Consider the following 24,381-nt stretch of genomic DNA (forward strand, 5'->3'; position numbering starts at 1 on the left):
CCTACCTTTCTCCCACGGTCTCTAAGTGAGTCTGTTTTTACTGAACCAATAAAATGTATTTTTAGTCCATAAAACATCCTGGAGTGTTTTTATTTAAATATATACCTGTTTCTTATGTCTGCCCCCTTTGTTCTCTCCTAGTTTATCCCTTTAACTCTCACTCTGCCCCCCCCCCCCCCCCCCCCCCGAGCGGATGTAGTACTTCCTTCTGAACGCACGTGCCAGTATTCACAAATTACCCTGTGATTGTGTCTGGAAATAAAGGAGCAGAGGCGGTGGATTTACTCCTCCTCCCTGGGCTCCCCCAGCCCCACAGAGCCCACACCGCAGGCTCCTCACCTTGGCATGTCCTCCCAGCCTGCAGCGCGGCCAGCCTTTCCTCTGGCACTTTTACGTCCTCTGCCTCCTGCTGGTCAGCCTCCCTACCTCACTCGTTTTCGCCACCCCTCCATCTTTCACTCTTCCCTTTACCCTTTCGCCTGTCACTTTCTCTCCTCTCGTCTGTCACTTTTATCTCCTCCCCTCCTGTCTGTCGTTCCTCACTATCTCTCCCCTACATCCTCTCGACTGTCACTTTCTCTCCTCCCTCTCTCTCTCTCTTCCCTTCACCCTCTCGTCTGTTGCTTTCTCTCCTCCTGTCGGTCATCCCTCACACTCTCTCCCCTACATCCTCTCGTCCGGCAAGGATGCAAATACACTGACATTCAATAAATGTGCGGTGGTGCAACATAAAATAATCCATACAACATGAAAACTTTGAAAGAATCTAAAATGTCCTGTACAAAGCACTTAGGAATAGGAGCCTATGCAATAACAATGACTGTAGTGAAGAAGATTAGCAAAACAGAGGATTTGGACACCCAATACACGTTGACAGAGATTACAGGTCTTCAATGAGATGCTGGTTTGTATATTGGTTGCAAAGAAAAAACACTTTTTTAGATTTCATGGACAAAGCTGTTCTGTGTTTAACAGGTTTTGTCATTTAAAAGGGAAGGAAAGGGCAGGACCTGTGATGCTGAGCCTGGTGCTACTTTGGTATGCTATTCCCAAGAGACCAGGGACGGGTCAGAGCCTGCCACCTGGCCAGAGGCAGGCGTGAAGCTTTCTTGGTTCACAAAGAATAAGCTGCTGTGGTAGTCTATCTGCTGCTACCAGAGTGAAGGTGACATATGGGAATAAAGAGGAGACAAGAAAAAGAAACAAGCATTGGCATAGCCAAAAGGTCTCGCCTTTGGGACCTTATAAGTATTTAGTTATGTAGCACAATCTCCTTACTGAAACAACATTATCTGTTGCATGGCTAAACACTTATAAGGCCCCAAAGGACACACTCTCTCTCTCTCACACACACTCTCTCTCTCTCACACACACACACACACTCTCTCTCACACACACACACACTCTCTCTCTCACACACACACACACTCACGCTCTCACACACACACACACTCTATCACACACACACACACACACTCTCTCTCTCACACAGTACAACCTTCTACCGCCACCACTCTACCACTCTCTCCACCAACACTCTACCACCCTATCCGCTACCACTCTATGCGCCACCACCCTATCCGCCCACCACCCTACCACCACCCTACCCGCCCACCACTCTACCCGCCCACCACTCTACCCTCAAAATCCACCATCCAAATCCACCATCCAAGAACTACTACACCCTCCAACCCCACTCTCCAACTACAAATCCACTGTAGGAGAGTAGGGTCTGCAATCCTATGATCACCCGGACTTTTTGCTTTTGTTTCACTGGTTTACGACTTTCTCGGGCTGTAGGCCTGCCAATCAGACCCACAGCCTAGCTGTTCTCTCGCTAAATTGATGTGTGTACCTTGGATGTACCATGTTACAACGCATACCGTTACAACTACCTACCATTACAACGCGACCATTACAACGCATAGCGCTTTGGGGTGCTGGATAGTGGTAAGTATAATTTACTATTCTAACTCCAGTCCCCGTGGACCCTAGGGAAGGTGTTGGATAGTAAATTATACTTATTCCCTATCCTATAGCGCCCCCCAGCGCAATGCGTTGTAATGGTATGCGTTGTAAAAGTCGTGTTGTAATGGTAGTGCGGAGTAACGAATGCGTTGTAACAGGTGCATACCGTGTACCTTAGGTGCATTACCCAATTGGAACTGGGCCACCCTGTCAGACCCTGTAATCAGGGCATCGGTGGCCTATCAGGGGCTGAAGCATGTATTATGCCACCCCTGACCGGCCATCTAAATCTGACACAACTGGCTGCACGACAGCTGGGGCAACGCGGCGTACTCGCCCGTTGCTGTAGGTATAGTATCCCTATACCTAACCTTAAAATGGACACCCGAGTTCCTATCAGTCACTCCTATGGCAGGCCTTGACAATCCTGAAGGCAGAGTGCATGGAACCGTGTGAATTGGGCTCTGGCACGAGCCGAGCCCGGTTGCAGCTTACGGAACCAAGACCCAATGGCTGTTCCATGATAACGCATATCATCGGTAATTTCGGTATCGCGTTATCAAGACATGTCGAGTAAGGTGTCATACGAATCGGGATGCTGCCCCCTCACCAATTCTGGCGACGAGGTTAGCATTCCGCCCTTCTAGAGGGACACGACATGTACGTAACTGTGAACCCCGGATAAAGTTAACTGAAGCCTCAGCTCCACAAAATGGACGCTGCCACCACAGACACGAGTCTGACCTCCTGCTGCTGGGAGTCCTTCCAGCGAGGAGAGCTTGGACAAAGGGTTTCCTGTCAGGGGCGATGTTTGCACCATCCCAGACAGGGTTTGTGTATTCTGGGTAGGTAGGGCTTTGCAAGAAGGTGACTGCGGAGTGGCACCCCGGTGCTCACTACGCATCTGCCGGCTAGAACCAGTTCCAGGGGCGCGCAGCCCCTGACCTGGGGAAAGTCCAGTAGGGGGAGAGGGGTGTAACTACCCCCCTTCCTGGTCCCACCCCTAGGGCAGGACCTAGTCATGTACCCACCCCTTTCTTTAGGATAAAGGCTGGAGCGGGGACCCTTCCAAATTAGATCATCTTTGAATCAAGAACTACTTTCTACGAAAGGACATTCGAGACTCTTCTCAAGATTTCTCCCTTGTGGCTAAGGAGTAGTCACCCTGCATCCGCAGGCACCATCTAAGAACTCTGCGGTTTGCTGCTAGTCCTTCCTCAGGTATCCGACGACCCAGCTCGACGAGAACCGGCTTCCCTGGCACCTCTGACCTCTACCCACATCGTCAGCTCAGCTGAGATCCGTGGGTGCGACGAGACCTCGAGGGACTGGCCAGCATCAAAACCTGCACGTTTTCTTAATCCAGCACGATCACCGAAGGAATCCTCTGGTGAGTGCTCTGGGGTCCGAGAAGCCCCGATCCTGAGCAGCTCCAGCACCGAAGTGCAGCCTCCCAGCATCTCCACGATCTGCGTGGGGCCCTTCTGCTCGCCGCTCAGCCCGTTGTCCGATCACTAGCCGCTGGCTTGTGACCTCTTGACGACATCCGACAACCAACGTTGCGGGTCTGGTTGCTCCAGACCGGCCTTTGCTCCCTTTTACGAGAGGAGCACCCCGGACCCCCCTGGTCCATTCAAGACGCCATTTTAGGCCCACCACGTGGCCCTGAAATCTGCCAAGGCTTGTTGCCCCAATCCTGGGCCCAGCGACGCCGACAGCATCAACCTTCGTGGGACAGCTCGCACCTCCATTATGGTCGCCGACAACGTCTCCTGGTCCGTGAGACTGCAGAGCCTAGCGTCGCCCACTCACCTAGTCGAGGTGACGGCCATCCGGTGCCTACCTGGTACCCTCTGACTACTGGCTAGTAGTACGAACTTGGTCCCCTCTGCTTTCAGGTATCATCGATCTCTGATCCAGGCTTGGATCTCTACGAACTATTCTTCACTGGTCGCCGGCCAGCAACTCCTTCCTTCCGGCTCCTGGCTCGTCAGCGAAGACCCCGACGCCTGTAAGACTTGTGCAGCCGCAGCCCTTGTGGCTAGGTAACTCCGGCATTTCGGTGCCCGCATAGCCTCCTTACTTAAGGGTCCTGAGTCCCTCGCTTCCGACTTGCCTTATCGGGTCCGCCCGAGACCACTACACTTTCCGTGCCCTCGGGCATTTGTATTGATTGTGCACTTGAAGTATTTTCCTAAGAGTATTGTTCTGTGCTTAGTACCCTGTCCTCATAAAGAGTACAGGGCTATTGTGATTATAATAAATATACTGTTTATTTTCATAACACTTGTGTGGTGTCCTTTCACTTGGTGTTCAAGGGGTATGTGATGGTATAACAGCTGGCTTAACACGCCCTCTATCCACGCTACTAGGATAGCTGGTCTAAGGTTGACTTACAACCAACCACCATAAGGGTCGTTTGGACCGATGCATAGTGGTCACTAGAATAGTGAACACTGCATATCGGGCCAACTTCCCACATCCACCCTCCAACACCACCCTCCAAAAAAACTCCACCCTCCAAAAACACCACCCAACTCCACCCTCCAACTCCAACATCCAAATGCACCCTACAAATCCACCCTACAAATCCTTTAACTCCCTGTTCTCTTCACCTGTGCTGATCTGCTGCTCTCTTCCACCCGCCTCCTTCTCTAACTCCCTTTTCTCTTCTCCTGTGCTGATCTGTTGTTCTTTCACCCGCCTCCTTCTCTAACTCCCTTTTCTCTTCTCCTGTGCTAAACTGCTGTTCTCTTTCACCCTGCCCCCTTCTCTAACTCACTGTTCTCTTCTCCTGTGCTAATATGTTGTTCTCTTCCACCTGCTTCCTTACTTAACTCCCTGTTCTCTTCTCATGTGCTGATCCGCTGCTCTCTTCCACCCGCCTCCTTCTTTAACTTCATGGTCTCTTCTGCTGTGCTGTTATGCTGCTCTCTTCTACCCAATTCCTTGTCTATCTCCCTGTTCACTTCTCTTCTCCAGAGCTGATCTGCTGCTCTCTTCAACCCACCTCCTTCACTACCTCCCTGTTCTCTTCTCCCGTGCTCATCTGCTGCTCTCTTCCACTCTGCCTCCTTCTTTAACTCCCTGTGCTCTTCTCTTCTCCTGTGCTATCTGCTGCTCTCTTCCACCCTGCCTCTTTCTTTAACTACCCGTTTTCTTCTCCTGTGCTACTCTGCTGTTCGCTTCCACCAGCCTCTTTCTCTAACTCCCTGTTCTCTTCTCCTGATATGCTGTTCTCTTCCACCCGCCTCCTTCTTTAACTCCCTGGTCTCTTCTCCTGTGCTGATCTGCTGCTTTTATCCACCCCACCCCACCTCCTTTTTTAACTCCCTGGTCTCTTCTCTTTTCCTGTGCTGAACTGCTGTTCTCTTCGCCCCGCCTCCTTCTTTAACTCCCTGTTATCATCTCCTGTGCTGGTCTGCTGTTCTCTTTCACCCCGCCTCCTTCTCTAACTCCCTATTCTCTTCTCCTGTGCTGATCTGTTACTCTCTTCCACCCGCCTCCTTCTCTAACTCCCTGTTCTCTTCCTTCTCCTGTGCTGATCTGCTGCTCTCTTCCACCCCACCTCCTTCTTTAACTCCCTGTTCTCTTCTGCTGTGCGGATCTGCTCCCCTCTTTCACCCCGCCCCCTTCTCTAACTCACTGTTCTCTTGTGCTAATACGTTGTTCTCTTCCACCCACCTCCATGGGCGTCCGCAGAAATTTTTCCAGGGGGGGGCAAAATGTTAACATCTCCCACTGTTTTTCTGACTGCTTTCTCCATTCTCCTGAGTTTGTCCCGTTTTTTATTGCTTCCTCCTTTCATTTTTCTGAGTATTTTTTCATGCTTTTTCCTTATTTTTACTGCTTTTTCCTTCCTTTCCACTCCCCCGTTTTTCTGACTGCTTTCGTCATTTTTTTACTGCTTTTTCCTTAGTCTCCCCCATTGTTCTGACTGTTTTTTCCTGCTTCTGCTTTGTTTTTTTTTACTGCATTTTCCTTCCTCACCCCCTCACCCCCATTTTTCTGACTCTTTCTGCCCTGATTTTTCCCTCCTCTCCTAAAAGTCTCCTTCTGTTTTCCACCACATTTCAGAAATTCAACAAAACCAGGCAGGGCTTGCTGTAAAACATACAGGCTGTCAAAAAGCCCTAAAACTTCAAGTTTTAAATTAATCTATTGTTATATCTGAACACAAAGCTCAGGACAGAGAGGCTGCTTCTCTCTCTGAACTCTCTCTGTCTGACTGGAGAGGAGCTTGCGCAATGTGCACTTGCTGGGGGCCAGTCAGAGTTGGACCAGGATTGGTCCAGCTCTCAATTTGCATCATGTCAGGCAATTAGTAGGTGATGAATGAATGAATGAATGAAAGTAGTTATAAAGCGCGCGATGGCCAAACGGCTTCCTGGCGCTGTGGTGATGTGGTAGTCCGCTATCATTGGTAGCGCTCAGCTACCCAATGACAGTGCTGCCTGTCTCGCCTGTCTGCAATGCCGCCGGAGCCTCCTGATGGCTGTCCCATGTGATTGTGAGCGCTATGCTAAACGTCATTTGTAGTACCATAGCGCTCAGTTACCAATTACATGAGTCATGGGAAGAAATATTAACTAAACAAGCATTGGCATAGCCAATAGGTCTCGCCTTTGGGACCTTATAATAGTTTAGCTATGCAACCGTTGATGTTGTTGCACCCAGGATATTGTGCTGGATAACTAAACACTTATAAAATCCCAAAGGTGAGACCTGATGGCTTTGCCAATGCTTGTTATATGTTTGTTTCCATTCAAGCAGGAGTCCCACAGGACCACATGCGGCAACCATGCTGACTCCTGTGGGAGGAGGAGGGATAGGGTAGGGGTAGTGCAAGCACATAGCAGAGAGAGCAAGGAGGAAGGTAGGAGAAAATCACAAGTTAGACAGCTTAGTGAGCCAAACAGAAAGATGGTAAAGAGGCTTGCTCCATGGGAGGGACAAACACAATGTTGACAAGCTGGGGCATGAAAAGCCATCAAATAAGAAGTAGACAATTGAGTGACAGTGAGGTCAACAAATGGTAAGCAGTGTGGCCCGCTGCAAGCACCTGTATTTTCTTGGTAAGTCCAAAATATGTATTTTACAACTGCACTGTTTGGTAGGCTCAACCTAAAAGAGTGGTTGAAATGTAGCAAAAGATTATGGCTGTGCTACCGGATTCGAGACAGAGTCCAGTTCAGATGCTTCTCTGCTTCTTTTTGTAGTAGCGCTGCATACTTCACTTCTGCAGTTTCTAAGCGGTGTACATAACAGATGCCACTATGTCACATTTTATGTCCGTTCATTTACCGATCTCAGAAGGAAGGTCGAGGTGCCCTGGCAGATTTCACCTTGCAGACTCCAAAACACCACAATGTTCTTAGCACTCTAAAAATTAACAAACTATACGATGAAAACTGAAACTACTCACTTTGGGCCGCTCCGAGTTCACCTGTAAATTTTTATTTCAAATGTAAAAGTTTATTTTTCACTGACAATTCGGCTGTGTTGTTTCAGAAAACGAGGAATCGCCTGGGGTAGCTGTGTTTCCATCCACATGAGCCGGGAGTGAACTTAAACAGGGCCTGTGCGACAGGGGCTTTCTCCACTTTGCTTCACAAAACTCTCTGATGGGGCCGACTCAAGAGCTCTCTTTGGCAGTGAGGTCAGAGTGGTCCATTGTACTCACCTCAATAAAATAGCCTTCAAATTCAGACTACAAGCACACACGTGCCATTATATGCCTGGAGGAAGTTACAATAAATCTGTTCAATTGAATAGAATACCCTTGAAGTGCCACCCTGAGCTCCGTGGGTATAATACGGAGTAGCCTAGCAATTAAGTGCCCAGGTTGTGTCATCCAAAGGACATTTAATGTCATTATATGATCATCTAAAGTGCCAGTCCAAACATAACCAACATTTCGGATGGCTGCACCAGTATGGCCCGCACCAGACCAGAGATCCAGGGGGGGGGGGGCAAGCGCCCCTCCTTGCCTCTCCCTGTGGACGCCCATGCCCACCTCCTTCTTTAACTAGCTGTTCTCTTCTCCTGTGCTTATCTGCTGATCTCTAAAACTCGCCTCCTTTAACTCCCTGTTCATTTCTCCTGTGCTGATCCGCTATTCTCTTCCACCCACCTCCTTCTTTAACTCCATGTTCCCTTCCCCTGTGCTGATCTCTTCCACCTGCTTCCTAATTTAACTCCATGTTCTCTTCACCTGAGCTGATCTGCTGCTCTCAAACACCCTGCCTCCTTCTTTAACTCTGTTCTTTTCTCCTGTGCTAATCTGCTGTTCTCTTCCAACCGCCTCCTTCTTGAAATCCGTTCTCTTCTCCTGTGCTGATCTGTGCTCTCTTCCACCCGCCTCCTTCTCCAAAACCCTGTTCTCTTCTCCCGTGCTGATCTGCTGCTCCCTTCCAACGCCTACTTCTCTAACTCCCTGTCCTCTTCTCCTGTGCTGATCTGCTGATCTCTTCAACACGCATCCTTCTTTAACTCCCTGTTCTCTTATAATATGCTGATCTGCTGCTCTCTTCCACATACATCCTTCTGTAACTGCACACACATATACATCCAACCATGCACATACACAACACACATACAATCACACACATCTATCGCCCTCGCTCTATAGATCTATCGCTCTCACTCTATAGATCTATCGCCCTCACTCCATCTATCTATCTATCTATTGCACAACAGCAGCATCACTCAGGAGCACCACAGCATCACTATGCGCTACCACAGCATCACTGAACGCCACAGCATCACTTGTCGCCACCACAATATCACTCAGTGCCACCACAGTATCAATCTGTGCAAACATTCAACAACAACTGGTTGAAATATGTTCTCTCAATGTTTCAAGCTTTATTACAAATGTCACAAAAAAATGTTGATATTTCCCTTCTGTTCTTATATTTTAGTCACAATAAAATACACTGAACATAATCTTCACAAAAGTTAATTACAAAAGTTTAAGCTATTGCCATTATAAATTACAATAACTTTTATTTAAGCATTAATTATTTTAAAAAAACATTGTTATTTGTAAAACCAATACTTCTAAGTCGCTTAAACACAAAACATGTTGCATTAAAAATGCTATAGGTGTCACATTGTCAAAAAATACAAGTATTAGCAATGTAAATGACAAAGCTATTAATTTAACAATTTTCAAAAATAACACGTAAAAACAAATTTGTCAAGTACAAGACAAATGACTCAAACTTTCCTAATGCGAGACCTATTGCATTGCAAATGCTTGTTTTTAAGTTGTTAATGACTAAATGAAAGGGCCTGAAATATTTTGAGGCGTAAATATACACGCTGCGCCTTAACATTGTAATACATTCTTACTTTATAGTGGAATAATAGCAGGATTTAGCTAGAGGTGCGCCAAACCGAAAGAAAACTAAACAAATGTGTGTCTCACACTAGAGGCCCGGCAGAAAACTAAAGAGGAAGGAGAATGTGAGACGTTGTTCATGGCAAGTTGTGATAAAACATTTTTTTTAATATAAAACCAAAGTCTTTCTACATACGCACACAGAAAAAAGAGCGAGGGGGCTTTTATAAAGCGCCAAATAGACACGTTTATTTTACATTCTCAAAATAAACGTATGCAACCCACACACCACCAGGATCCTCAATAAACCGACACCTCTCGAGCCTATTTCTCATAAACAGTACCGCGAAATTACCTCTGGATCTGTCAAGCACACTAGACGGCGTTCGACTCTAGCTAGCCTGACTAGCTTCCTCCCGAAGCCAACTCTCCGCCCAAATCCTCCCTCGGCTGCGAAAAGGGTTACGACCCGCCCACGAGCGCAGGCCGAGGCAGCTGTCTGTAGAGGCGGGCCTAACTCCAGCTCCGCCCACAGGTCAGTACAACAATGTCCCATCAGCGAAATGAAGTGCTAGTTCTACTGAGCTATGTATCTCGTAAAACGGAAATAGAAACGCATGGAACGGCATCATGCGAAGATTGTAAATGTACGTTTCCTGATAAAACTTAAAACACATACTATACTGTTATCGATCTAGCACGGTCGGCGTTCAACAGCCAACGCAGGGTTACTTTAAATTGCGTCATGACACGCATAATGTAACACGAACTATTAAAGAACTCTGACGACCTGTTTGAGTGATGCCAGAAGTACTTCTAATTTCGTAGACGACTGGCATAATTAACAGGCCAAGATGGCAGCCCCTGGGAGGCCTAACAACTGCGAGAGGTCGGCGGTTTGGTCCATCTTCTCTCTTTTGTTCCGTTGTGTCACTTCCGGGTTTGGCCGCCATCTTGATGGTGCGGCTTGCAGTTGGCGGATAAGCATCTGGTCTCTTCGTACCGATAATTCCGGCAAATTGCTTTGTGGATTATGTGAAGCGCCGTTAATGTTCATCTTGCTTTTCCAAGCAAGCCGCCGCCTCAGCGTACTACGCGATCTTCGATATCTGCGCTGCAGAAGTGCCCACATTTAGGCCTGCGCTTTCACTCTGCGTGGTTGTTCGCGGACTGCCTCCTCAGGAACAGATAGGGAGGCCGCAGCATCCCAACCTGGGCCTTGGCCCGCGGATTAATGGCAGCCAACTAGCTGACGATTCTCGGGCGTGAAACGGCCGGAAACGCTTCCTCCACCAAAGATGTCAAACAGCAGCGCGGGGGTGGGCCTACAGCCGGGCGGTAACAAGCCCCCCGGGAAGCAGGGCAACGTGTTGCCGTTATGGGGCAACGAGAAGACCATGAACCTGAATCCCATGATCCTCACCAACATCCTATCTTCGCCATACTTTAAGGTGCAACTCTACGAACTGAAGACCTACCACGAGGTAGTGGACGAGATTTATTTCAAGGTGAGCGATACCGCATGGCACAGGTCGGTTGCACAGCTTCACCTCTGAACCAGTTGTCGTCGTGTTTAGTAAATATTTCTCAGCGTTGCATCTTTTCAAGTTGTAAGCATTCATATTGTCTAATCCTTTTGCTTCTTTTAATTTGTAATCTCACGCTTCGTTCTGCTGTTTTAGTTGTAACGTCCTAATAATGGTCTAAAATGCCATGAAAGTGAGTTATTTTGGTAAAAAAAAGTAACGCGTGGTAGGGGTCCCGTTGCATTGGGTTTCATACTAATGTACTCTTGTACTCCAGGAACACGACAAGGATTTCGAGCGCTAAGTTGAATTATTATGATGTTTTAGCTGGGTTTTGTGTCATTCATGTTTTTATGGTTTGATACTTGAACAATAAATCTGGACCTATAAAAGCATAATATGTGCATAGAAATTCCTGTTTACAGGCACAGTCGGTAGGAATGACGGACACATTGTCAACAACCAGATCGACAGTGGTACTTCTAGCATAGGGTGGTGTTACATTTAGGATTACGATTTAAGATGAACTAGATTTATGTTCGCTTTTCTTCATAGCCACTGGTATTTGCTGTTTGATTACCACTGACACATTTATATACAAAACTATTAATGGTAATCGTTCATATGGTAAGTGATTATCCTGAATATATTCTGTATAGTAAAAATGTTTTTTTTGTCTTTTGTGGACCGAGTTGGGATTGACAAGCATACATGCTCCTTTTACAAGCTCCTATTTGGTGGGTGAGTGAGATTTGAAGTGCACCTGTTATGACACAATGTTGCGGCGTAGAGCGCCACTGTCCTATTAGAAGTTTGGTTGTGATATTGGTCTGTCCTTGTTCTTTCTTTTGTCGGCAATTTGTTCCAGTGTCTTGTTTCCTTGCTTAGTCAGTTTCACCTTTTGCCCATTTGTTGTGGTTCAGAAGGTTAGAGTTGTGGTGTTTCATTTCTTGTAGCCAGTTGTGGTAGTGTCCCTGACTAAGGTATCCAGTTCAGGAATGGCCGCTGGTTAAGTTCCAATCGGATTCACTCTACCTGTTCTATCGTTCCGAGGTAAATAAAATGAGTATCGTCGAGTAACAGTAACCATCTGTTGTGTCAATGCCAAGATAACATTGAGTGTTAGAAATATGCATGTTATTTCGCTTTCCTTGTGGTCTGTGTTTCTACGTGAAAATTATGGAAATGGAAAGGCTCTCGACCATTGGAGCTTCGCTTTGACTTGTACGCCAGTTTAGAAGGTGAGCATGGGTGTGCTGGCGAACTGTCTTGATAAGTAAAAAATGAATTACTTGTTTTTAGTACGCAGCCCAAACTAGTTTCGGTTTAACAGTACGGTGCTGCAGTTAGCTTTTGAGTTTTGATTTCCGCTAAGGTTTGTTGATTTCTGCTGCTTACAAGCATGTGTTCTTCTTCTTCTTTTTTTTTTTTTTTTCTTTTCTTAAAACTGTCTACTTGTCCTTTGGACAAAATGCAAATTAAAACCTCTTGCCCTCCTGAGAAATCTAGATGTCTCGGGCGCCGGGAGATAGGAATTCTCCACCCCTGCTACTCAGACACGTACGCAAGGGTCCTGTTTCTGGGGACCTTAAAGATGATCCGGGGGGCCTTGAAGATAAAGGTCTAGTTGGAAGCTATTGTGTTTCAATTAAAATTGAGGTGATGTAGTTGATCTTTTACGGGGGGTGGTGTTGAGGGTGCAGAGGATAATGTGGCTCTAATTGCAGTGTTGGCATCTTTTAGTAGGAACAGTTCATGTTTAGGTCTCGCGTGGCATTGCAGCGCAAAGCGCTGCTCGCATGTGAATGAGGAGTTTCAGTAGAGGGCTTGAAGCCCGCCCCTCATTTCCATTGGCTGGCGTCCCCGTTTATGCTAAAAGGTGGCCTGCCGTTGGATATGAGGGTTTTTGGTTGACACCCTTTAGCCTCCGAGCCGGACTGGTTTGCCTGCTTTGCTGCTGTCGCACATCACTTTCTTCTTTATGAGGCAATGTGTTTCTAATTAGAAACCCATGGCCTCATAAAGAAAAGAGATCAATACTTGTTGAGTTAGCGTTCTAGTCGCAGTGAACGCTGTGCCCGAAAGCTACCATTTCCCAGAACTACTGTTGTGGACACTCCTTTACCCGGATGTTGCTTGAGCGTCGGCGGAAGTTTTTATCACCTGCCCCAAAATGACGATTTTCAGTGTCTTCCTGGTTGATGAGGCTGGGGGACTCATCTACCATCTTGACCATTTTCTTTACCTGCTCCGAAACCGAAAATACGTTCAGTTTCCCTCTGGAGCTCGTTTTCCAGGTGCACGACGAGTGAGTGTTAGTGTCATTTGGGCTGAGAGATGGGATCCGAGGTGAGACCAAAAATAGTAGTTGTATAATGTGTCTGTTTTGCAGCAACTGGTAATTTTATCGCTTGCTGGCATGGGGATATTACATCTTCTTACAACTACAATGTTTCCTACAGTTATGCTTTGCTCATGGCCCTGTGCAGCTTGCACAAAGATCCCAGCTCAGCCTAAGATTAGATGTTATTTTCATTTCTGAAAGCAGCTTTAAACACCCCTGCCTCCCAGCCCCACCCCACAGCTGATCGACAAACAGGAGTCGGGCGCAAAGAAAATCCATACTGTCCTGTCTCGCACCCCATAAAACCTTCTGTCAAGCCAAGCTGTACCTTCTGCCCCTCCCACACAGCAGGACAGAATAGCTGAGACCCGCACCGGTCAAGGAGGTGAAGCACAAAGCCCTCCGCACAACTGAAGCACACCCAGCTGCAAACCACCAGGCAGAGACTAGAATACGGTGTCCACAGTGGCCTCCTCTGTTTGTTGTTAACAGACACCATACTAAAAAATGTTTACCCAGGCCATGGTTTCTTGTACTGCAGCACAAGTGAACTGAGCCAAGACTACCACTCCCATCATACGTGGTAAATGGCAAAAAGTCATACAATAACCCTACAAGAAAGCTACAGCAACTCAAGGCGTTTCCGATACATTGCTTCATATGGTTAGCTCACGCTGTAGTTTCCTTTGCAGACTTGTACCCAGAACCCTTTTATTTACAGTGCAGGGGGAAACAAAGTGCAATAAAAAGGGACCGTCTGGGCTCTTTAGTTGGGTACCAGTGGGACACACTGGTATCTTGAGCCCGCAGAGCCGCTCTCACCTGTCCATAGCATGTGCTCCTCGGCAGAGGCCCGCTTCGATCTGCCGCCGTGCCTGCAGTGTGTATTTCCCATCCTGGGGGGCTGCAGAGGGAGCAGCTCCTCTTCGTTCTCGCCATAGGCAGGCTGCCAGTGCGGCGGCGTGCAGTCAGCCCACCACCAGCTCAGCCCGCAGGCAGTGCATGTATGCAATCATAGTGAGTGGGAGGAGGACACCTCACAGATCCCAGGGGCTGGTGAGCAGAGAGGGAAGTTGTCGAGCCATCCCCTCGGGGCCAGGAGCTTCCCAGGGCTGGGCGTAAGAAATAGGCATTGGCCGAGAGACCGCTGGGTGTGGAACCTGCAAGTTACCACAGCCGGTTGATGCAAGGCAGCTCAGACTGCTAAGGCACCTGCAGCAGTGTGTGCGCGTGTATAAACAGCTGTACTAGTCCAGGTAAAAAAAAAACTCTGGGATCGCTGGTCCTCCTGTAGACCCGTGTGTGTCCTGGAAGCCACCAGTGCCTATCCGTGCAGGACAACTTAGACGGTCAATGCACCTACTGGGGAGAAAGTGTGTTACTGTGTGCTCTGCAGATTACCAAGTGCCAATCCCAGGCCAATAGACCGGTAGTCACTGGTCCTCCTGCAGATTCTCACACATCCTGCGTGTCATTGGTTCCAATCCATTTCATGCTGTAATTGCGCCTGCTGGGGATAATGTGAGTGCCAACTGCGCCCCACAGTATGTCACAGGTACCAATCCCAGGTAGAGAGCTCCGCAGTCCCTACTCGTACTGCAATCTTGGTAAGTGACCTAGAGTCGAGTTCCAGTCCAATCAAGACAGATCAGACTGTAAATGCGCTAGCTGCAGTCTCAATCCACAGTTATGTAGATGTGCGTTAACTGCTCCTTCTGCAGTATTGCACCATTCTATAACTGTTCCATGTAAAACAGCTCAGCCTGTTCATGCACCTGCTGTAGAGATGCTCATGTCTGAGGCCTATAGGTAGCAAGCCAGTTTCCCGGCTGGATAGCTCTTCGGTTACTACTCCTGGAGAACTCTGTGCAGCCTGCAAGTCCCCGAGTTTCATTGATGAAACACTGTCAGGCCATTTATATGTTCGCCGGAGAGATTTGTGAGTAATTCTCAGTATATGTGGACCAATCCATGTAAAACAGCTCTATACATAAGTTTAATTCCTACACAGATGTGTAGGACACATTCCAGTCCATGAAAAACATCATTGGGGGATATTTTGCCTTGTGTAGAGATCAGTGCTGCCAGCACGCCACTGGTCCCTACAAGTAAGATAGCTCAGTGCGTTAGTGTACCAGCAGTGTATATCCACTTGTAAACAGCAGGTCATAGCTTCCTATCCATGAAACGTATCTCAGGGGGTTAATGCACGCGGTATTAACATCTGTTGCAATTGGCAGATGCTGCCTCTTCAGAGATCTTCATAAGCGATATGATGGATCCCTATCTCAACAGGTTTGGCTCATCCTTTCATCCTCCTGAGATATAAAAACAAGCACTTACAATGCAATGGTCTGCATTATTAAAGGTAGAGCTATTGGCATTGCTCGTGACTTTTTTTTTAAAATCATAAATAAATGGCATTGTGGTTTACATTGCCAATAGCTTAATCGTTAAATATCATTGTCATTTACAATGCCAATAGCTTAATCGCTCGCAAATGCATGACCTATTGCATTTACACCCACACAGAGCCACCCCCACACACACAGAGCCACCCACACAGTAATTCACAGAGCCACCCTCACACAGTCCGAGCCATCCACACATAGAGCCACCTACAAAAAAAAGCTATCCTCACAGAGCCACACGCACAGCCACACATATTATATATCTCATTGGTGTCAGTGCTTAAAATATTTCTGGATTAATCGGTAGCATTTGACATTGCCCATCATGAGATTATTCTGATTACGTTCCAAGCTATTGGCATTGTAAATGACACATTTTTTTATTTGTGTTGGTTTTGAAAACAGATAAATAAATGGCATTGTCATTTACAATGCCAATAGCTTAATCTCTCACAAATGCGAGACCTATTGCAGTGTTCGTGCAATGGTATTGTCCTTGGTGCATCACTGGTTCACTATTCTAAGCTGGCTGAGATATTGCTTCTAAATGAGTCGCCGTGTTGGAATATTAAAACAATGATCAACTATACACTATACCCTTCCAAGATGGCCACCAACAGTAATGTTTACCTTATTCTTTAATGCAAAGCATTTTTAAAAAAACTTTTTTCTACTTTTGTATAAATGTATCTTGCATATGTTTGCTTACATTGAGTGTGTGTTTTACTAATCATGAGTGAAATAATGAATTCGGGTGAGTGGGCGACTGCAATAATGAGTCGGATAATGGAAGGATGCATGTGTGGAAGAAAGAGCTACAGGGCACATGTGTGATGAGTTAGTGAATGCGTGCCTAAACTCATCAGAGACTGAATATGTGCGTTTAGTTATAAGTCAAACAGCGCTAAATGCAAGGTGGATCCCAGTCAGTAAGAAGGAAATCAAGAAGGACTATTGTACAGCTGCCAACGAGGGTCCCAGTCAGCAAGTAGGAAAACAAGGAAGGACTGATGTACAGCTGCCAACGAGAGCTCAAGTCAGCAAGAAGGAAGGACTGTTGTACATCTGCCTACGAAGGTCCCAGTCAGCAAGTGAGAAAGCAAGCAAGGAAGGACTGTTGTACAGCTGCGAACAAGGGCCCCACTCAGCAAGAAGGAAAGCAGGGAAAGACTATTGTACAGCTGCCAACGAGGTTCCCAGTCAGCAGGAAGGAAAGCAAGGAAGGACTATTGTACAGCTGCCAAGGAGGGTCTGAGTCAGCAGGAAGGAAAGCAAGCAAGGAAGGACTATTGTACAGCTGCCAACGTGGGTCCCAACCATCACGAAAGTCAGTAGGACTTGCCGGAGCGAGGGATGTGTTAGTGCAATTTAATAATAAAAACACCACCAACAAAATTGTAAATAACCATAGAAATTTTTAGGTGTAAGTTGTGTAAAGCTATAATAAACCAGACCTGTATAATGCGGAGATCTATTAAGAACTTACTTAGCATAACAACTATAAAAAATAACAATAATAATAATATTTCGTGAGTAATGCCCATTCGGAAGTATACACTTTTTCATGGTTCGTGGTGATTTGTTTGAATAACGATCACAATAATACAAACACGATTTACAATAAGTATTATGACTGAAGTATTTGAAAAACATTACGCAGTCGTTATTAATAATTTCTTGTGTTATTGGCTCTGTATGTTGAATTAAATGAAAATGTTTGGCCTTAGCTCTCTGCAAAAATGATAATTAGAACCAGAAGTGGACGAAGAAAAAGAGCTTCCGCATAATGATGCTAAAAAAACTTTGTTATTGTAAAGAGCTTGAGACTGATGGGACGATGAATACGCACATGAAATGTTATTTGTGGAATAATAAGATTCTAAAGAACTCCAAATTAAAAGAGCAATGATATTGACCATTATAAATTTTGTTGTAACCATAATAATAACTGACAAACTGTAAGAATAGTATTAAGGAGTTGGCCTAACGGCTAGGGCGGTCGACCTCGAATCTGGGGAACTGGGTTAGAGTCTCGGCAATGGCCCTCAACATCCTGTGATTCTGGACAAATCACTTAATCTCCCTGTGCCTAAGAAAAATGGATGTGTCCTCATGTAAAGGAATTGGTGCTCATGTAAATCGCTCTGATACCCGATTCGGGTCAAGTTCACGCTATATAAAACTCAGTTATAATATAAAGACATAGAAGTCACTGGAATGATAAAGGTTTGTTAGAAGAATAACTGTGACAACATTAGCAATAAAAATAAATCAAAAAGATAGCAAGAGCTCGAGGTTGCTGCAAAGACGGATATGCCTGCTACATGGCGGTTTTAATAATATAAAGTATTATGGGGTGCCAGAGGCTGCGGAAAGTACAAAGGTGCCCGTCGCATGATCCTCATCGGTATGATAGCACAAATAATATACAGTAGTTACGGGATGCGCTGCCCTTATTGCAGAAACAACCACGGTGACAATACAATAAAGCCATTAATGCCCGTGCTCGCCGGTATGGGCTCGGGCTCTCGCGTGCACTGTGAAGTCTCTGTCCCTTGTGAGATTGGGAGCCTAGTAAAGGACACCTTATTTGCGGCATCAAACGCTGCTCGGGTTTCGCGCCTACTCCTCGGTGCAACTTCAGGGATTTTACTGCCAAAAAAGACCAGCCTCCGCGCGAACAAAGGACGTTTTATCCGCTGTAAAGGGAAATCTCTTCGCTTCTGTTTCTAGATGTTTCAAGAAAATCACGTGAGCACTTTTGAAATGGTGTTTTGTATGGAAATTTCTGTCAATAGAAAACATTATTCTAAGCTTTTCTGTGCTTTTAAGGCGCTGCAAAATTTCCCCCGGAGCAGAGCCCACAGGACCAAGACCACATTTCTCCGAAGCGAGGCAGAAATGCCTCTGAGAAAGCAGGGTAATTTTTCGGATTGAGGGGCGTCTTTTCGCTCTCTTCTCTTCCCATTGGCTGGAAGGTAAAATTCCAGCCAATGGGAAGAGGAGAGAAAGTAAATAGAAAAAAATGAAAAAACACACCCCTCAATCCGAAAAAGACGGGGCTTGAACGGAGTGACGCCCCTCTCCTCCAATGGCTGGCCAGCATTTACGAGGCCAGCCAATGGAGAAGAGGGGCGGTTCAAGCCCCCTACACCAAGAAACATAAAATCTTCGGAGCTCCGCCCACTGCCTACGCCGTGCGACGGTTTCCTCGACCTAAAAATAGGACCTCCTGTTCGGCAATAACACATCAAAGCCATATAAGGGGTGCTCTATAATTCATTATATCCACAGCATCGGTCAGAGGTTCCTGGACAGAGGTTGAGGTCCGCACTTCTCCTTGGAGCCTGGACCATCATGCGCTCCCCACCCGGCCTCTCACTGCAGAGGGGCACTCCGATGCAGGACCGCCCGGTGTCTCCTGGGTCTGGGAACTTTATTTCTGTCCGTGACCCCACTCAACTTGGGGCTCTCTCGTAATCTGTCAATCCCGGATAATCCTGTCATATTGGCCTACGCACCTACACCGCCTACGTGAGGCCTACGCACGCAGGCAGAAGAGCACACAGTTCGACAGACACGCACAAACTTCAACTGTACTGTGGCCCTCAGTGGTCTTTTAAACCTCTTAGGCAGCATTTTGTGAGGACTCTGGGGAGGTATCAGTCCCTCACATCAAGCTTCCGGCCCCTGCAAGGTGTCGTGTTTGGGGACATTTCAGTGCAAGGGGAGTGAATGGATGCATGATGCGCGACCCCACCAGCAGGGGCATCTTGGTGCTAAAATGCGCAATACACTTTGAATGACTGACACGGGGTGAGGCGTAGTACTGGAAATACGTTAGGTGACGGGAATGGGGCTGCTGGAAGGAATAACATGTATTGCCGGGAAAGGCTGGAAGAACGAGGTCGCGATGAGGCACAGAGGAGGACTAGAGGAGCTATAGGACTTAGCATAAAGGTAGGAGTTTTAGGGTAAGGGAAGGAGGTGGGGGTCATGGGATAAGGTGGGGTCATGGGATGAGGTGAAAGGCTTGGCATTGATGTGGGTGTCCGGGGTATAAGGTGGTTGGATGAATGCCATTCCCGATTGGATGGGGGCTTGGGTGAGGCTGAGTGCTTTGGGGTAGCTCAAAGATTTCGGAGACTAAGGAGAGGTGGCGGCTTTGGGGTGAGGTCGAGCACGGGTAGGGTGATGCGTCTTCTGGTCCGGGACTCTTGTACAGCGGACAGAGTGCGACACGAACAGTGCTTAAACTGGCATTATGAAAGTGTACATCCTCACTGCTCCAGTACAGCTGCTTTCTACCGGGCAGTGCAGGTGCTCTCGTATTTAAAGCACTACAGCCTGGCTAAGAAGTGCCGGTGTCCGCCCTCACAGATCGATTAAGTGCCTGTGCACTCAAAGCCCTGTCTGCAGAGATGACCCCTCGCAGCCGATGCATAAGAGGGCTGGACGGGGAGTCACAGGCTTCTCGACCATCACGATATATCACGAAGTGGCCGCCTGTTTGAGGTCAGCAGTGGCTGTTTCCAGGCCCTTGAGAGCCCCCGCCATTTCACGATTTCAGACTCCCCGTGAAGTGTGCGCGTGCTGAACTTGAAAACCAACATCTTACTTAAATTGAGTGACAATAAATGATAAACATTTGTTACACTAGATTGTATTCGCTCTAGAAATAAAACAGGTGTCAACCTCCACGTGCCCAGCTGGCACCTGCTCGTCCCCCCGAGGCCGGGGGTTACATGCGCCAGGGATAGACAAGGCCATGGCACGTGGTACCGAACTTGAACATTATCTGTTTCTTACCACCACCCTATGCACCTGGACCCAGGTAAGTACGGAAGACACCACCGACACGATGAACACCATCCACTCGGGCTCTCCAGCCGATCCCTGCCCACACCACATCTTCAACAAATCCGACTCCATCATCGCACCCAAACTCCGAACATCATCAACAACTCCTTCTCATCCGCCACCTTCCCAGAGAGTCGGAAGCATGCAGAGATCAACGCCCTCCTGAAGAAACCCACAGCAGACCCCACAGTCCTGAAGAACTTCAGCCCCATCTCACTCCTCCCCTTCCCCGCAAAAGTCATCGAGAAAACAGTCAACAAACAGCTGACAGCCTTCCTTGAAGAACGGCTCCCTCGACCCATCGCAGTCCGGATTCCGAGCGAACCACAGCACCGAGACCGCCCTCATCGCAGCCACCGATGACATCAGGACCCTGCTTGACAACGGAGAAACCGCCGCCCTCATCCTCCTCGGCCTTTTGGCTGCATACCACACGGTCTGCCACCGCACCCTGACAACCCGCCTCCACCACGCCGGGATCCAAGGAAAGGCCCTGGAATGGATCATCTCCTTCCTCTCTGACAGAACCCAAAGAGTCTGTCTCCCGCCCTTCCTCGCAGAAGCCACCAAGATAATCTGCGGTGTACCTCAAGGCTCCTCGCTCAGCCCCACCCTCTTAAATGTCTACATGAGCCCCATCGCACACAAGCACAACCTCAACATCCTCTCCTACGCCGACGATACCGAACTGATCCTCTCCCTCACGAAGGACCCCGCCTCCGCCAAAGCCAGCTTCCAGGACGGCATGACAGACATCGCGGACTGGATGAAGCTCAGCCGTCTGAAGCTGAACTCGGACAAGACTGAAGTCCTCATCCTCGGCCCATCCATCTCCGCCTGGGACGACTCCTGGTGGCCCCCTGCCCTGGGCCCCCACCCAAGCCCACGGACCACGCACGCAACCTGGGCTTCATCCTTGACTCCTCCCTCACGATGGCCAGACAAGTCAACGCTGTGACTCTTCAACACCCTCCGCATGCTCCGAAAAATCTTCTGCTGGATCCCCACTAGAACCAGGAAATCGGTCACCCAGGCCCTGGTCACCAGCCGTCTGGACCACGGGAACGTCCTCTACGCTAGGACCACTGCCAAGCTACAGAAAAGCCACAAGCGCAACCAGAACGCATCAGCACGACTCGTCCTGGACATCCCCAGACACAGCCACATCTCCACCCACCTGAGACCTGCACTGGCTCCCAGTCAGCAAGAGGATCACGTCCAGACTTCTCACCCACGCACACAAGGCTCTCCACGACTTAGGCCCCGAATACCTCAACAACCGCCTCTCGTTCTACACGCCAACCTGCCAGCTCCGCCAGCCTCGCCACTGTCCCACGGACCCGCAGAGCCACCACCGGAGGAAGATCCTTCTCCTACCTGGCGGCAAAGACTTGGAACACCCTCCCCACCCACCTGCGACTCACCCAGGACCATCTCTCCTTCAGGAAGCACCTCAAGACCTGGCTTTTCGAGCAGTAGCCCCCTTCCCCCCCCCCCCCCCGAGACCCTAGCGGGTGAGTAGCGCGCTCTATAAATGTTATTGATTGATTATATGACCGGCCACTGTTACCAATTCACGTCTTTGCAAATAGAAGCCAACTGTTAACACAGCAAAGCACCAAATTTCTGCTAATTCTGGAGTGCTCCTGTTGGTGGATGCAAGCCTTCACCAATGCCATCTGCGCCCTTTGTGCAGCTGCCAGCTCTTTCCTACGTGGCACCTCCCTATTAGTAACTCTTCTTCTCAGGGGTATTCGTCCTACAGAGATTCACTTCAGATACAAAGCGAAATGTAGAACTTTAAGTGTGTTGGGTCCGCTGAGACTCAGACACTAGTAATTAAAAACACACCTTGAAAAGAGTCCTTATCGGGCCCTATATTCATGTCCTGAACTCTACTATCAAAAACACTGGTCGATTACTGAACAATGAACTTTAAAAACGTTAATGGTAATCCATATCCGCTATTTAGTTCACGTTTATAATACACATTTCTTGCATTTCTTAAGAGGTATGCTGTTTCTGTATTAGCATATTGTTATTGTATAGTCCATATTTTGAACGGAGTCTCGTTCAGGGGTTTACAGCAGGCCACGATTGAGAGCTCTGGAGTGGGGGATTATGGCAGTGCAATAGGTCTTGCGTTTATGCGAGTTTGAGCTATTGCCATTGCAAATAATAATGCGTTTTTGTTTTTAAAACCTAAATAAAATGCACTGTTTACGATGCCAATAGCTTAAACTTGCCTAAATGAGTGACCTATTGCATTGCAAATGCATGTTTTGGGTTATATAGTCCAGGCTTGAATGGCGAAATTTCAGTTTAACAAACGGCGATGGGAGGGATGCTTGCAATTTGTCTAACCACTGGCAATTGCTTGCTGTTGCATTCCAACCAATCATTCTTTTGCTTCCCATGCCACCTTAGTTTTTGACCCAGCTGTATGCAAATCCGCTTTTGTCATTTTTATTGTCTCGCCTGGCGTTAGTAGCTCGCATGCGCTGCACGCGCCATGTGAGGGCCTTTTGGAATCGATATACTTTCGGAAGGAACTTTAAGCCCCGCCCTTTTTTCAATTGTCTTGCGTCATCGTTTGTTAAGCGCTGGCGCGTGATTGAACGATGGATTTAACCCAGGTCTCTTGACTGGGGCTGAACGCATGATTCAATCAGCATTTCGCCCTATGTTAAATGGGTTTGCCCAGACTTGGGCCCCTTGCTCCCTGTGCCACTGGATTCAAGCTAGCCTGGCTGAAGAAGGGTAACATACCCTGAAACCGGTCCTAGGATGCTTGTTTCTGGTCCAGGGAGGACCTGGCTTGGCAGTTCGGTCTGGACTGTTCCCATGAGGCACAGGGTCAAGACTGTTTTGCATATGGCTGGGTCTAAACTGGGGTGGCATAGTGAGAAAAAGAACGATAGATTAAACCCAGATGGGGGTGAATGTATGCTTCAATCATCATTCCGTCCATCTGTTTGCTTACCACTTGTCCACTTTTAGGACGGCCCATCTGGACAGGCCGATGCCATCTTTGTTCCCGTGACGTAGGAGGGTCGCACGCTTGTTATTGAAGGTACTGCTACGAAGATGCGAGGGCACCCCAGACTACTTGGCCTCATAACATACATGCTCGCACACCTCGTTGAGCTGGTCATTACCTAAAGGTTGAATCTTGAGTTTAAGGAATCCGTGACCTGTTTTCCAGGGTCGTCTGTGTGACACGTGGTAGTGAGACTGGTTAAAAATAACTTGATACTTCCAGATTCACACTGAATGGTTTAGAAACTGTCTCATTACCACAGCACAATCAATAAAGATTGTGCACATCGAAGATCGCAGGTCCTGGGACAGACTGGAACACGCTCATTCAGATGTGTTCATTTTCATGTCTGAGACATTAAATATCCCATAAGTTGCTCATTCGTGCCTGAGAACTGTGGACCACAGCGAATGGCACGGGACCAGCGACACTCTAGGCTGTTTCTCTAAATATTAAAAATAAATCGACCCTTCAACATTTTTCTCTTGAATTATGGAGACTGTGGTTGCAACAGGCTTCTATCTGTAGAGTTGGGGCCTGTTTTGGGCTGCTTTTGAAAGTGGATTGTGCTTGTATTGCATGCCAGCTCAGGCAACGGTGCGCACGCACGTCTCCACTCCGAAGATCGACAAACAGTGGCCCTTCTTTCCGAGCCCACACACGCCGCCTGGCCCTGTCCCCTGTGCTGGGTTGCTCCCTGAACGTCCACCAGTAGCCAAGGACCTTTTTCTCTGTCTCCCTGTTCTTTGGTTCCAGGGAGGGTTGATCTCTGAGGGTCACTTGCTGGTGACCGGTGGGCACGGGGAGGACAATCCGGTGCCGCTGCACCAGGACCCAAGGTGGTATCCCTCCTGCCGGGCCATACTGCGATGCCCTCGGACTTCATC

The 24,381-nt window shown here is 47.9% G+C and overlaps 2 protein-coding genes across 3 annotated transcripts in view; one reads left to right on the plus strand and one right to left on the minus strand.

Annotated features, from left to right (window-relative positions):
• The window catches only part of HENMT1 (HEN methyltransferase 1), a 541,131-nt gene extending 531,364 nt beyond the window's left edge, over nucleotides 1-9,767 (minus strand). Inside the window, exon 1 of the mRNA XM_086936308.1 lies at nucleotides 9,669-9,767. The gene's annotated coding sequence lies outside the window, so the exon portion shown is untranslated. The remainder of the gene's footprint in view (nucleotides 1-9,668) is intronic.
• Nucleotides 9,768-9,851: 84 nt separating this feature from the next.
• Nucleotides 9,852-24,381, plus strand: part of PRPF38B (pre-mRNA processing factor 38B) — a 138,192-nt gene continuing 123,662 nt past the window's right edge. The window contains exon 1 of one of the 2 annotated variants that reach the window (XM_086953896.1): nucleotides 9,852-10,821. In XM_086953896.1, coding sequence (XP_086810022.1) covers nucleotides 10,612-10,821 — 210 coding nt within the window. In that variant the 5' untranslated portion in view covers nucleotides 9,852-10,611. The remainder of the gene's footprint in view (nucleotides 10,822-24,381) is intronic. The other variant, XM_086953897.1, reaches the window with a different exon arrangement.

The sequence above is a fragment of the Lissotriton vulgaris genome, chromosome 1_1 (assembly GCF_964263255.1).
Source record: "Lissotriton vulgaris chromosome 1_1, aLisVul1.2, whole genome shotgun sequence".
NCBI classification, from domain to species: Eukaryota; Metazoa; Chordata; class Amphibia; order Caudata; family Salamandridae; genus Lissotriton; species Lissotriton vulgaris.